At 42.7% G+C, this 13,910-nt stretch overlaps 1 protein-coding gene across 1 annotated transcript; it reads right to left on the bottom strand.

Moving 5' to 3' along the window:
• Positions 1-10,272: 10,272 nt before the first annotated feature.
• Positions 10,273-13,625, bottom strand: LOC139416841 (translocon-associated protein subunit delta-like). The gene is made up of 6 exons (XM_071165942.1): positions 13,405-13,625; positions 13,105-13,223; positions 12,945-13,019; positions 12,649-12,738; positions 11,366-11,431; positions 10,273-11,212 (listed from the first exon to the last, which is right to left on the bottom strand). Exons 1-6 carry the CDS (start codon positions 13,451-13,453, stop codon positions 11,108-11,110), a joined length of 504 nt encoding a protein of 167 aa, XP_071022043.1. The 5' UTR covers positions 13,454-13,625; the 3' UTR covers positions 10,273-11,107.
• Between the last annotated feature and the right edge of the window lie 285 nt (positions 13,626-13,910).

Here is a 13,910-nt window from a genome sequence, read left to right as displayed (position 1 = left end):
CGTGCGGAGGCCTCCGGAGCAGAGCCTGTTTTACACCTCCTGACAGAGAACAGACACAATGCTACACTACAGTACACTACAACCCAATTACCCCATGTTCTAATTCAGAGTTTCCCAAACTCCTCCATGGTTGGAGTGCCCTTCTCCCAATCCTAACCCCACACTCTAAATCCTAACCCCACACTCCAAAACCTAACCCCACAGTCTAAATCCTAACCCCACAGTCTAAATCCTAACCCCACACTCTAAATCCTAACCCCACACTCTAAATCCTAACCCCACACTCTAAATCCTAACTCCACACTCTAAATCCTAACTCCACACTCTAAATCCTAACTCCACACTCTAAATCCTAACCCCACACTCCCAATCCTAACCCCACACTCCCAATCCTAACCCCACACTCTAAATCCTAACCCCACACTCCCAATCCTAACCCCACACTCCCAATCCTAACACCACACTCCCAATCCTAACCCCACACTCCCAATCCTAACACCACACTCTAAATCCTAACCCCACACTCCCAATCCTAACCCCACACTCTAAATCCTAACCCCACACTCTAAATCCTAAACCCACACTCCCAATCCTAACCCCACACTCCCAATCCTAACCCCACACTCTAAATCCTAACTCCACACTCTAAATCCTAACCCCACACTCTAAATCCTAACCCCACACTCCCAATCCTAACTCCACACTCCAAATCCACACTCCAAATCCTAACCCCACACTCTAAATCCTAACCCCACACTCTAAATCCTAACCCCACACTCTAAATCCTAACCCCACACTCTAAATCCTAACCCCACACTCTAAATCCTAACCCCACACTCCCAATCCTAACCCCACACTCTAAATCCTAACCCCACACTCTAAATCCTAACCCCACACTCTAAATCCTAACCCCACACTCTAAATCCTAACCCCACACTCTAAATCCTAACCCCACACTCTAAATCTTAACTCCACACTCCAAATCCACACTCTAAATCCTAACCCCACACTCTAAATCCTAACTCCACACTCTAAATCCTACATACGGAGCCAGAGATGGGCTAGCAGACAGACTCTCTGGCTGACTTTCTTTTCAACAACTATCAGTGAACTGAAGAAATGTTGATAAAAGTAATGGGCTGTTGAATGTTTCATCGATCATGAGGAATGTGTAATCATTCACAGGACACAGCCCACCACATTAACTAATACTGTTACCCCACCCTCAAACAACTGAAACAGATGGGATTTCTCTTTTCAACAATGATGATGTTATCCAGTCAATTGCTGCTGGATGTTTCCCCTCTTTTGTTTAATCTCTTATTCGTGTGAAGAATTTGTAACCTCTAGGTAGGCAGAACAATTACAACTAATGTATTTATTTACATCTAGTCTCATGAAAGTACTGTGTTGATATATTGTACAACTAATAAAGAAACAAAGAAAACTATTCCTGTACTTAAACATTTAAACCTTTCCCAGTGGACAAAACTGGTTGCAATGACACAATTTCAACCATATTTCAACCAGTAATGATGTCATTTTGACCATATTTCAACCAGTAATGACATCTGTTCAAGCAACTGTTCACTCTGGGTTGCTGACGTGTGCGGCCTAGCAACACAGCGGATGGCATTTAGATATGTGGTGTTAATCCAAGAGGGCCTAGCAACACAGGGGATGGCATTTAGATAGGTGGTGTTAATCCAAGAGGGCCTAGCAACACAGCGGATGGCATTTAGATATGTGGTGTTAATCCAAGAGGGCCTAGCAACACAGCGGATGGCATTTAGATAGGTGGTGTTAATCCAAGAGGGCCTAGCAACACAGCGGATGGCATTTAGATATGTGGTGTTAATCCAAGAGGGCCTAGCAACACAGGGGATGGCATTTAGATATGTGGTGTTAATCCAAGAGGGCCTAGCAACACAGCGGATGGCATTTAGATATGTGGTGTTAATCCAAGAGGGCCTAGCAACACAGGGGATGGCATTTAGATATGTGGTGTTAATCCAAGAGGGCCTAGCAACACAGCGGATGGCATTTAGATAGGTGGTGTTAATCCAAGAGGGCCTAGCAACACAGGGGATGGCATTTAGATATGTGGTGTTAATCCAAGAGGGCCTAACAACACAGGGGATGGCATTTAGATATGTGGTGTTAATCCAAGAGGGCCTAGCAACACAGGGGATGGCATTTAGATATGTGGTGTTAATCCAAGAGGGCCTAGCAACACAGCGGATGGCATTTAGATAGGTGGTGTTAATCCAAGAGGGCCTAGCAACACAGCGGATGGCATTTAGATATGTGGTGTTAATCCAAGAGGGCCTAGCAACACAGCGGATGGCATTTAGATAGGTGGTGTTAATCCAAGAGGGCCTAGCAACACAGCGGATGGCATTTAGATAGGTGGTGTTAATCCAAGAGGGCCTAACAACACAGCGGATGGCATTTAGATATGTGGTGTTAATCCAAGAGGGCCTAACAACACAGCGGATGGCATTTAGATAGGTGGTGTTAATCCAAGAGGGCCTAGCAACACAGGGGATGGCATTTAGATATGTGGTGTTAATCCAAGAGGGCCTAGCAACACAGCGGATGGCATTTAGATATGTGGTGTTAATCCAAGAGGGCCTAGCAACACAGCGGATGGCATTTAGATAGGTGGTGTTAATCCAAGAGGGCCTAGCAACACAGCGGATGGCATTTAGATATGTGGTGTTAATCCAAGAGGGCCTAACAACACAGCGGATGGCATTTAGATAGGTGGTGTTAATCCAAGAGGGCCTAGCAACACAGGGGATGGCATTTAGATATGTGGTGTTAATCCAAGAGGGCCTAGCAACACAGCGGATGGCATTTAGATATGTGGTGTTAATCCAAGAGGGCCTAGCAACACAGGGGATGGCATTTAGATAGGTGGTGTTAATCCAAGAGGGCCTAACAACACAGCGGATGGCATTTAGATAGGTGGTGTTAATCCAAGAGGGCCTAGCAATGCAGGGAGGGCCGTTAAACAGAGAGCAGGGAGAAAGAAAGGAAGGGTTAGCCATATCAGTACATACTGTATGGGTCAGTCCCAGGTTTGGTCTCAGTTTATTTGTTCATTCCATTTACAGTACATCTCTTGATCCACTTGTTCCTTTGTTTCCCTTCCCAGTCATACCATAGCACAGGAACAGGCTTGGTGATTGGGAGTGTCTTCTATGCATGCTCTCTCTCACAGCTAACGTGTACTTTGTACATTGTTTAGTTAATACAGTGTATATCGTGTTACATGAACTAAAGTACGTTATTCTCTTATCACTGATCTTCACAAAAAATATTACATAATGTCAAAGTGAAAAGAAAATTTTACAAATGAAATAACTAAAATACACTGAGTTTACAAAACATTAGGAACACCTTCCTAATATTGAGTTTCATTCTACAAGGTGTTGAAAGCGTTCCAAAGGGATGCTGGGCCATGTTGACTCCAATGCTTCCCACAGTTGTGTCAAGTTGGCTGGATGTCCTTTGTGTGGTGGACCATTCTTGATTACACACGGGAAACTGTTGGGCATGAAAAACCCAGCAGCGTTGCAGTTCTTGACACAAACCGGTGTTCCTGGCACCTACTACCATACCCCGTTCAAAGGCACAAAAATATTTGACCTGGCCCATTCAATAATGAGCAGATATTGCACAATGCAGGTGTGCAAAACTCTTATGAGACTTACCCAAGAAGACTCACAGCTGTAATCTCTGCCAAAGGAGTTTCTAAGATGTATTGACTCATGGGGGTGAATACTTATCTAATCAAGGTGTACTAGTGTTTATTTTTCAATAATCATAATTTTGGGGGGCATTTTACTCCTACATAGTATTTTGTGAAGATTGTTGACAATTACAATTAAATCAATTTTAATCCCACTTTGTAACAAAATAAAATGTGAAGAAATCCAATTGGGGTGTGGACTTTTCTTTAGGCACTGTGTATAATATATATATATATATATATATATATATATATATATATATATATATATATATATATATAAACACACACAACTGCACCATACCTGCGAGTGCGCACACACAAACCTATGTCCCCTTAAAAATATATATATCCTGACACCAGGCAAATGACCTCACATGTAGGCAGCAAATATGATAAACCACAGTGGTCATAAGAGTTAAGTAAAACAAACAAAATACCCTGTTTAGTCAAAAGCTGGCTTTGGGAAGCTTTGTTTGGTTTGTGTCCCAAATTGCACCATATATATACACTATATGCGTATACTGTAATACTCACTGTCACAGTGTCTAGTTCCCAGCAGGCAATCACAAAAATAGAAACGCTTCCTTTAAATCCATCGATAAGCCTAGACCAGACACTACTATTGTATAGAGGCCAGACACTGCTACTGTATAGAGTCCAGATACTGCTACTGTAGAGTCCAGAAACTGCTACTGTATAGAGGCCAGACACTGCTACTGTAGAGTCCAGACACTGCTACTGTATAGAGTCCAGACACTACTACTGTATAGAGTCCAGACACTGCTACTGTATAGAGTCCAGACACTGCTACTGTAGAGTCCAGACACTGCTACTGTATAGAGGCCAGACACTACTACTGTAGAGGCCAGGCACTACTACTGTAGTAGTAGTCTGGTCTTTATAGAGACCAGACACTGCTACTGTATAGAGGCCAGACTGTTCTACTCTAGAGTCCAGACACTACTACTGTAGAGTCCAGACACTACTACTGTATAGAGGCCAGACACTGCTACTGTAGAGTCCAGACACTGCTACTGTATAGAGTCCAGACACTGCTACTGTATAGAGGCCAGACACTGCTACTGTATAGAGTCCAGACACTGCTACTGTATAGAGTCCAGACACTGCTACTGTAGAGTCCAGACACTGCTACTGTATAGAGTCCGGACACTACTACTGTGGAGTCCAGACACTGCTACTGTATAGAGGCCAGACTGTGCTACTCTAGAGTCCAGACACTACTATTGTAGAGTCCAGACATTACTACTGTATAGAGGCCAGACACTGCTACTGTATATAGTCCAGACACTACTACTGTAGTGTCCAGACACTGCTACTGTAGAGTCCAGACACTGCTACTGTATAGAGTCCAGACACTGCTACTGTATAGAGGCCAGACACTGCTACTGTATAGAGTCCAGACACTGCTACTGTATAGAGTCCAGACACTGCTACTGTATATAGTCCAGATACTGCTACTGTAGTGTCCAGACTGTTCTACTCTAGAGTCCAGACACTACTATTGTAGAGTCCAGACACTGCTACTGTATATAGTCCAGACACTGCTACTGTATAGAGTCCAGACACTGCTACTGTATATAGTCCAGACACTACTACTGTAGTGTCCAGACACTACTACTGTATAGAGTCCAGACACTACTACTGTATAGAGTCCAGACACTGCTACTGTAGAGAGGCCAGACACGACTACTGTAGTGTCCAGACACTGCTACTGTATAGAGGCCAGACACTGCTACTGTATAGAGCCCAGATGTTGCCATAGAGGCATATGAAATATTCACAATGTGTCATGAACGAAGGAAAAGACTGAATGGAATAACATAGAACACACAAAAGTTGAATGATAAAACTTAGGGTGAAATGTTTGTTTAGCATTGTATTGCTATTATATAGCTTTAAATGTATTGGTTCCTGTGACAATCTTAGATAACCCGTAGAGGGACCTATATATAGATATAAAGTGATAGTGTTTCAGCTGGAGAGTGTGTTGCAACACTGTTTCATTATAATGGTGTGAACAACAGACATGCAGCACACAGCTGCCACACACTGTCCAGTTCAGAGTACTGCTAATTGGTGATGAGGGAAAAAAAAGTTTAATGAAACCAGGAGCACTGATTTGTGTCAAGCACTGCAATGCTGCTGGGTTTTTCACGCTCAACAGTTTCCCGTGTGTATCAAGAATGGTCCACCACCCAAACGAAAACCAGCCAACTTGACACAACTGTGGGGAGCATTGGAGTCAACATGGCCCAGCATCCCTTTGGAACGCTTTCAACACCTTGTAGAATGAAACTCAATATTAGGAAGGTGTTCCTAATGTTTTGTAAACTCAGTGTATTTTAGTTATTTCATTTGTAGAATTGTTCTTTTCACATTGACATTATGTAATGTTTTGTGAAAATCAGTGATAAGAGAATAATATACTTAATAATAATACACCCATCTACAGTCGTGGCCAAAAGTTTTGAGAATGACACAAATGTTACTTTCCACAAAGTTTTCTGCTTCAGTGTCTTTAGATATTTTGTCAGATGTTACTATGGAATACTGAAGTATAATTACAAGCGTTTCATAAGTGTCTAAGGCTTATTGACAATTACAGGAAGTTGATGCAAAGAGTCAATATTTGCAGTGTTGACCCTTCTTTTTCAAGACCTCTGCAATCCACCCTGGCATGCTGTCAATTAACGTCTGGGCCACATCTTGACTGATGGTAACCCATTCTTGCATAATCAATGCTTGGAGTTTGTCAGAATTTGTGGGGTTTTGTTTGTCCACCCGCCTCTTGAGGATTGACCACAAGATCTCAATGGGATTAAGGTCTGGGGAGTTTCCTGGCCATGGACCCAAAATATCTATGTTTTGTTCCCCGGGCCACTTTTGCCTTATGGCAAGATGCTCCATCATGCTGGAAAAGGCATTGTTCGTTTATCAAACTGTTCCTGGATGGTTGGGAGAAGTTGCTCTCGGAGGATGTGTTGGTACCATTCTTTATTCATGGCTGTGTTCTTAGGCAAAATTGTGAGTGAGCCCACTCCCTTGGCTGACAAGCAACCCCACAAATGAATGGTCTCAGGATGCTTTCCTGTTGGCATGACACAGGACTGATGGTAGCGCTCACCTTGTCTTCTCCGGACAAGCTTTTTTCCGGATGCTCCAAACAATCGGAAAGGGGATTCATCCGAGAAAATGACTTTACCCCAGTCCTCAGCAGTCCAATCGCTGTACCTTTTGCAGAATATCAGTCTGTCCCTGATGTTTTTCCTGGAGAGAAGTGGCTTCTTTGCTGCCCTTCTTGACACCAGGCCATCCTCCAAAAGTCTTCACCTCACTGTGCGTGCAGATGCACTCACACCTGCCTGTTGCCATTCCTGAGCAAGCTCTGTACTGGTGGTGCCCCGATCCCGCAGCTGAATCAAGTTTAGGAGACGGTCCTGGCGGTTGCTGGACTTTCTTGGGCGCCCTGAAGCCTTCTTCACAACAATTGAACCTCTCTCCTTGAAGTTCTTGATGATCTGATAAGTGGTTGATTTAGGTGCAATCTTACTGGCAGCAATATCCTTGCCTGTGAAGCCCTTTTTGTGCAAAGCAATGATGATGGCACGTGTTTCCTTGCAGGTAATCATGGTTGACAGAGGAAGAACAATGATTCCAAGCACCACCCTCCTTTTGAAGCTTCCAGTCTGTTATTCGAACTCAATCAGCCTGACAGAGTGATCTCCAGCCTTGTCCTCGTCAACACTCACACCTGTGTTAATGAGAGAATCACTGACATGATGTCAGCTGGTCCTTTTTGTGGCAGGGCTGAAATGCAGTGGAAATGTTTTTGGGGGATTCAGTTCATTTGCATGGCAAAGATGGACTTTGCAATTAATTGCAATTCATCTGATCACTCTTCATAACATTCTGGAGTATTTGCAAATTTCCATCATGCAAACTGAGGCAGCAGACTTTGTGAAAATGTATATTTGTGTCATTCTCAAAACTTTTGGCCACGACTGTACTTTAGTTCAGGTATCACGATATACACTGTATTACCTACTACTCTTAAACCTCTGGATGCCATTTACCATAGTGCCCTTCGTTTTGTTACAGGTGACAGTTTTGATACTGTATCTCGTATCAAAAGGTTCGGTGGACTTTGCTAAAGACCCGTAGATGTCTTCATTACTCCCTTTTTGTTTACAAGGCCCTACTTCATAAACCGAACTAGGTAAATCTGCTTTTGTGTGTGAATAACTACATATATTTTTATAATGTGTATATTTATGTACGGGGCGCATTTGGAAAAGAGACCAAGGTCTCGATATGTCTTCCCTGTTAAAATATAGGTTAAATAAAAAATGATTGACGTCACGGCCCCTCCCTGCTCTTTCTACTGGGTTTTGCTGTGCTTACTTCCTGCAAGAGATTGGTGGGCGGAGTAGGAGAGGTGGGCGGAGCTGGGAGGGTCATCAGTGCCTATGGGGCACACCTGTGAAAGTTCAGCTGTGGCATAAAGCCACTGTTTCCCCATTCTGCAAGAGATTCCTCTCTCCATGCATACCTTTGATTGTTTCTTTGTGGCTTTGGTAGTTGACACCTAATTTACTGACCTTTATGCCTCATCTGATTAGTGTTTACTTTATTTATGGAATAAATTCATTTTGCTATTCCATTACTCAGTGTGTGGTTTCCCATTGTTTGTTACAATATTGAGCCAGGTTGTAACACTTGTTAAATCCACTTCAATCAGTTTAGATGAAGGGGAGGTGACAGGTTAAAGCAGAATTAGTAAGCCTTGAGACGTTGTGTGTGTTCCATTCAGAAGGTGAATGGGCAAGACAAAATATTTAAGTGCCTTTTGAACAGGGTATGGTAGTAGGTGCCAAGCGCACCTGTTTGTGTCATGAACTGCAACACTGCAGTTTCCGTGTATCAAGAATGGTCCACCACCCAAAGGATATCCAGCCCACTTGACACAACTGTGGGAAGCATTGGAGTCAACACGTGCCAACATCCCTGTGGAACGCTTTCGACATCTCGTAGAGTCCATGCCCCAACAAATGGAGGCTGTTCTGAGGGCAAAAGGACAGGGGGTAGCAAGTCAATATTAAGAAGGTGTTCATAATGTTTGGTATACTCAGTGCATTTGACAAGAGAGCGAGAGATTGGAGCAGCCACTTAAAAACAGGCTCCTTCCTCCTGTCCTGAAATGTAGAGCATTCTCTCTCCTCTCCATCAAGGCATACCACGGTGTGACAGTTATCCCTACCCCCTGAGCCTTCCTCCACAAGATGAACATAACCACTGGTTCCATTAAGAGGTTGGTGCACTACATGGCACCCTATTCCCTACATAGTGCACTACTTCTGACCAGGACCCCTAGGGCTCTGGTCAAAAGTAGTTCACCATATATATGTCCACTTGGGGGACTATCAGGGTTTCGATAGAGGCCTCACTCAGTCTCTTTAAAGTCATGCATGACACTGTTTACAGCAGTAAGCGTCATGTGATGCAGGGATTTACGGATATGTTTACTACATAATACCACACAAACAATTGTGAAAGGAGAGAGAAAAGAAAATAGTTAATACGGTTGCTAATAAAGACATATACATTAGGGAAAAACTGGTTTTAAGCTGGTGTTTTTTTCAGAATTTATCTCCACAGTTCAAGTAGAAAGGATGTTGTGAGTACATTGGAAAGATAGTGGTGAGTCAAGAGCAGGCTGATATTTATTAGGATGAATCTGGTCCTGGAGGCAGAGCTGAGCGGTTTGGCCAATGACCTTGAGCCTTATTGGAAGGGCACTTGTAATATAACTCTATGGCAGGACCCAAAGGGCTGACATTTGGATGTCAACCCTTAATGACAAACTTGGCGATGACGTAGTGTCCCTATGAGTGACAGAACACTGAGCCAATCACAGCGCAATGCTCCTATTTTTTTTGCCGACACGCCCCACCAGAAAACAAAAAAGACCATGTTTTTATGCGGCTTTATTAACTCAATGATAAATAAATATTGTTTGCAAACTGACATGTGACACGTATTAAATCCAAAATAACAGGCAAGCCCCTAAATATTTTGTTGCTAAAAATGTGGGGCTCAAAACAGGTGGCTCGGCCCCACTTACACTAAATGACAGGTCTCAACTGAAAACCTATACAGTATAACAGGCATCCAATTTCACAAATCAACCCCCCTACCCCTTGACTGTTAAGACAATGTCGGCATTTTAAAGCTCACTACCTAATTTTACATATTTTGTAATGCCTCATTCCAAGTGACAAACATTCCAGCGAAATTAGAGGGGGGGGGGGCATCCTGTATACCCAGTCTATAATCCAGCCATGGTAATGAATGTATGAAGCAGCAGATGTCACATCACAGACTATGTAGCATGATGCACTGCAGTACCCATAATGCAAGACAGTATTGCATTATGGGTGCTGTAGAACATGCCTCACAAAACACACACACACTGGGAGTAAGACACACTAGGATAAAAATCAAACCATTTATTTATTAATTTGACCACCGAGCAACAAATAATCACCAATCCTGAAATATTTGGACTCATCAGCCAGCCAGTGCAACAACAGTTACATTTAGATCAGTCAGCCACTACAAAGTTCACAGGGGCTTTAGAGTCTTGCACACCAGGGTTGGTATTCAGTGTCTCAGCGTATAATGCCTGATCTGGGATCAGTTTTGCCTTTCAGATCATAAGACCGAGGGAACCGAATGCTAGATCAGCACTTCTACTCAGACCCTTGTACGTACAGAACCAGCTTTTTTTTTAGAGTGTTTAGTATCAGTACAGATATCACACAATACATGAGTCCTTTACAAGAAAGACCATGAACTGATGGACAGATATACTTGTCTTTCAGGGGTTAAGTCCACTGGAAGATAAGCAATAAGCATGAGGCTGTGGAAGGAAGTCAGCATTGGTCAAAAGAAACAGTCCTTTCACTTTCAAAACTTAGGTTTGCTTTTGAACAGAAATGACTGCACTCAGTGGGGTACATTGGGTTCGATTGAGGTGTACGTCATTTATTTTTGGTTGACAAAACAATGGATTCTTCTAGGAATTGATCGAAAATAATCAGCCTGCGTTGAAAATATAAAATAATTACAAAACAAATTGTTCTAGTTCCGTATCTCAAAATAGATGGTGGCATATTGTTGTTCTGCCAAAGGTATGCTCAGGTTGGATTGTTAGAAAAATCACCAGCATTCAAAAATCTTTCAGAGAGCCAGTTGTAGAGAACCTTGGGACGTGTAGTCCTTTATGCCTGGATGGTGCTCTTAGAGAACCTTGGGACGTGTAGTCCTTTATGCCTGGATGGTGCTCTTAGCGCTAAAAGCCAGGTAATACACCAGGATGCCAATGAGAGCAGCCATAACCTCAGTAGGCACCCACGGGCCGTTCCACGCTCCCTAGAATAGACAAGACAAAGCCGCAGTTAGGAAGGAATCTCAGATGAGAATGAGGTACACTAGGAGTTTCCAATTTTTAAATTGTATTGTGCGTAGAAGACACATCCATAAGCGGTGATCGGTATTCATTGGTTATGCTCTTCACAGACTCACCCTGTGATCTACATTGACAGAGAAAAGGGGCTGGATGGATTCTACATCCTCGTTGTTCCTCTGGGCCTGGATAAAAAAAACAATACAAAAACAGACAAACATTTGCATATGGCTAAAAGCTACAGTATTTCTTTAATCAAATGGCAGGGGCACAAACAGACAAGCATGAATGCACCAGGGTTCCCGTTAGCCTGTAAATGACAGCATTCAGCCTATAAAAAAAAATACGAAAAACGTCGATAAATAAGTGTTGCCGGCCAAATTGTCCGTGTGAGAAAAAGAAAAATGAATAACAAGCATTTCACAATGGATTTATCTAAAACACCAGTGGATATGCTCCAACTTCCAAGGCAAACATAATTCATAGGCTAATAAATATTCAAGCTGCTTGGAAAAAAATATTGGGTATGTTTCTATCTTTACTTACACAAAAGACTTGAGATCCTAATAAAGGGAGGGGCAAAATTGGCAAAGAATGTGTTGATTATCCCTGTTTCCCATGTGCACGCCGACAGGGTATTATTTCACACCCCCATAGGTAAGATCAACACCCCCCCCCACCATAGGTAAGATCAACATATCTCCCCCCCCCTCATAGGTAAGATCAACATACGCCCCCCCCATAGGTAAGATCAACATACGCCGCCCCCCCCCCCCCCCCCCCCCCCCCTCATAGGTAAGATAGTAGAGAGAGATCCTTGATGAAAACCTGCTCCAGAGCACTCAGGACCTCAGACTGGGGCAAAGGTTCGCCTTCCAAAAGGACAACGACCCTAAGCACACAGCCAAGACAACGCAGGAGTGGCTTCGGGACACTTGACAGAAGCTGGATCCCTTCTAGCCATGACCAACCCCCCCACAGGTTGTTATATTACACAAATGTATTTTGAAGTTGTGTTTTATTACTGTGTAGGTGATGTGTTCTTCTAGGCTAAATGTTTGTATTTTTTTAAATTAATTTATAGCAGGGATGAAGACAACGGGTAATGTTTTGCTTTTCAATATAACCTGTCATGTTGGTATATTTTAACTTCACAAGCTAATATCTATTCTGTTAAGATGAATTACAATAATCTAAATGTGATTTTAAACACTGTAGGTGGACAGCACCCAATGTATATGGACATTTCTCAAACATCTGGAAAATTAAAATCTTTCCGGTCACATTGTCCAACGCCAAAAGTTTCCCAACATAATCCCTGGAATGCACCTACCTTATGCAGACAGCACTTGTGTGTGTGAGAGAGAGAGAGAGAGAGAGAAAGAGACACTATAGGGCCTACCTTGCGTAGAGAGCTGTAGGACTCCTCATCAAAGAACTTGACCTGGTATGTACCAGAGCTGGCCTGTTTGTGGGGCATGCTCCAGGACACCTGAGAAACAGAAAACATGTCATATAGCTAAACACACAAGTTACTCTTCATAAGTGCGTATTGGACATATAGGGGCGGTTTACTGGACACCGATTAAGCCTAGTCCTGGCCTATAAAGCATTTTCAACTGAGATTCTCCATTGAGCATATTTGTTTTAGTCTGGGAAACAGCAGTGTGTGTATGACCAGAGCCATGTATTTATTACCTGGTACTTGCCAACATCCTGGCCTCTAGTCACAGGGAACTGTCTTCCATTGACATCAGCATACAGAGCCACACTCTGTTGAAGGAAGACAAACACATATACATACATATATACATACATACATATATATAAACTATATGTAGTTTGATAACTACAGTACCTGGGCTCCATTGGCACAGGCCAGGCTGAGCTCCACGATGAATACGGACTCAGAGGAGATGACGGCATCAGAAGTGGTGTAGGCAGAGGGTGTAATCACAGGGTCTGAACAGCTCTCACCTAAACAACAGACAGAAAAAACGTCTTTATTAGAGATTTATGGTATCAAACATTGCAAAACATGAACACATTACTTGTAAAGATATAGTTAACTCGCTAGCAAATTCTCATCAGTTAGCTACTGATGCTAACTAGAGAGCTACATTTCCTTGACGTTAAGTAATTCTCTGAAATTACTTACCCGTGCACAGGCATACAAGAGCAAGAAACGCTGCTATTCTGGTCATCATGGTTGATTTATCAAAATGTGTTAACACGACTAAGAATTGTGGAACTAGTTATTTCGAGATATCACCAATTATTTCAGCCACGTCTTCCTTCAAAAACCCTTTCAGACCGGTGCGCTGTAATGACGTGTACCGTATCCGCGGGATGCATTATGGGAACGTGACTCTGTTGACACGTCACCTCTCACTGATAATATATGAAATGTCTTTATTATAGGCCATTAGAATAAACTCCTAAAACAAAACCATACTGCATGATGGTACATTTATATTTAATCCAAAATCACCATTTAAAAATAGATGTACCAATCCCAGATCGGCTCTTTAAATAAACATTTGAAGGTTATTTAATTCCAGGTAACAGATACTCTGTGTTACTGCATTCCTTGAATTTGCCTGCTCTGATGTCGAGATCGTTCCTTTGTTACAACTTGTATTGCACTGAAATTGATTTATTACC

Source organism: Oncorhynchus clarkii, chromosome 9 (genome assembly GCF_045791955.1).
Source record: "Oncorhynchus clarkii lewisi isolate Uvic-CL-2024 chromosome 9, UVic_Ocla_1.0, whole genome shotgun sequence".
NCBI classification, from domain to species: Eukaryota; Metazoa; Chordata; class Actinopteri; order Salmoniformes; family Salmonidae; genus Oncorhynchus; species Oncorhynchus clarkii.
The sequence above is the reverse complement of the archived record's forward strand: the minus strand, read 5'-3'. Positions and strand labels throughout refer to the sequence as shown.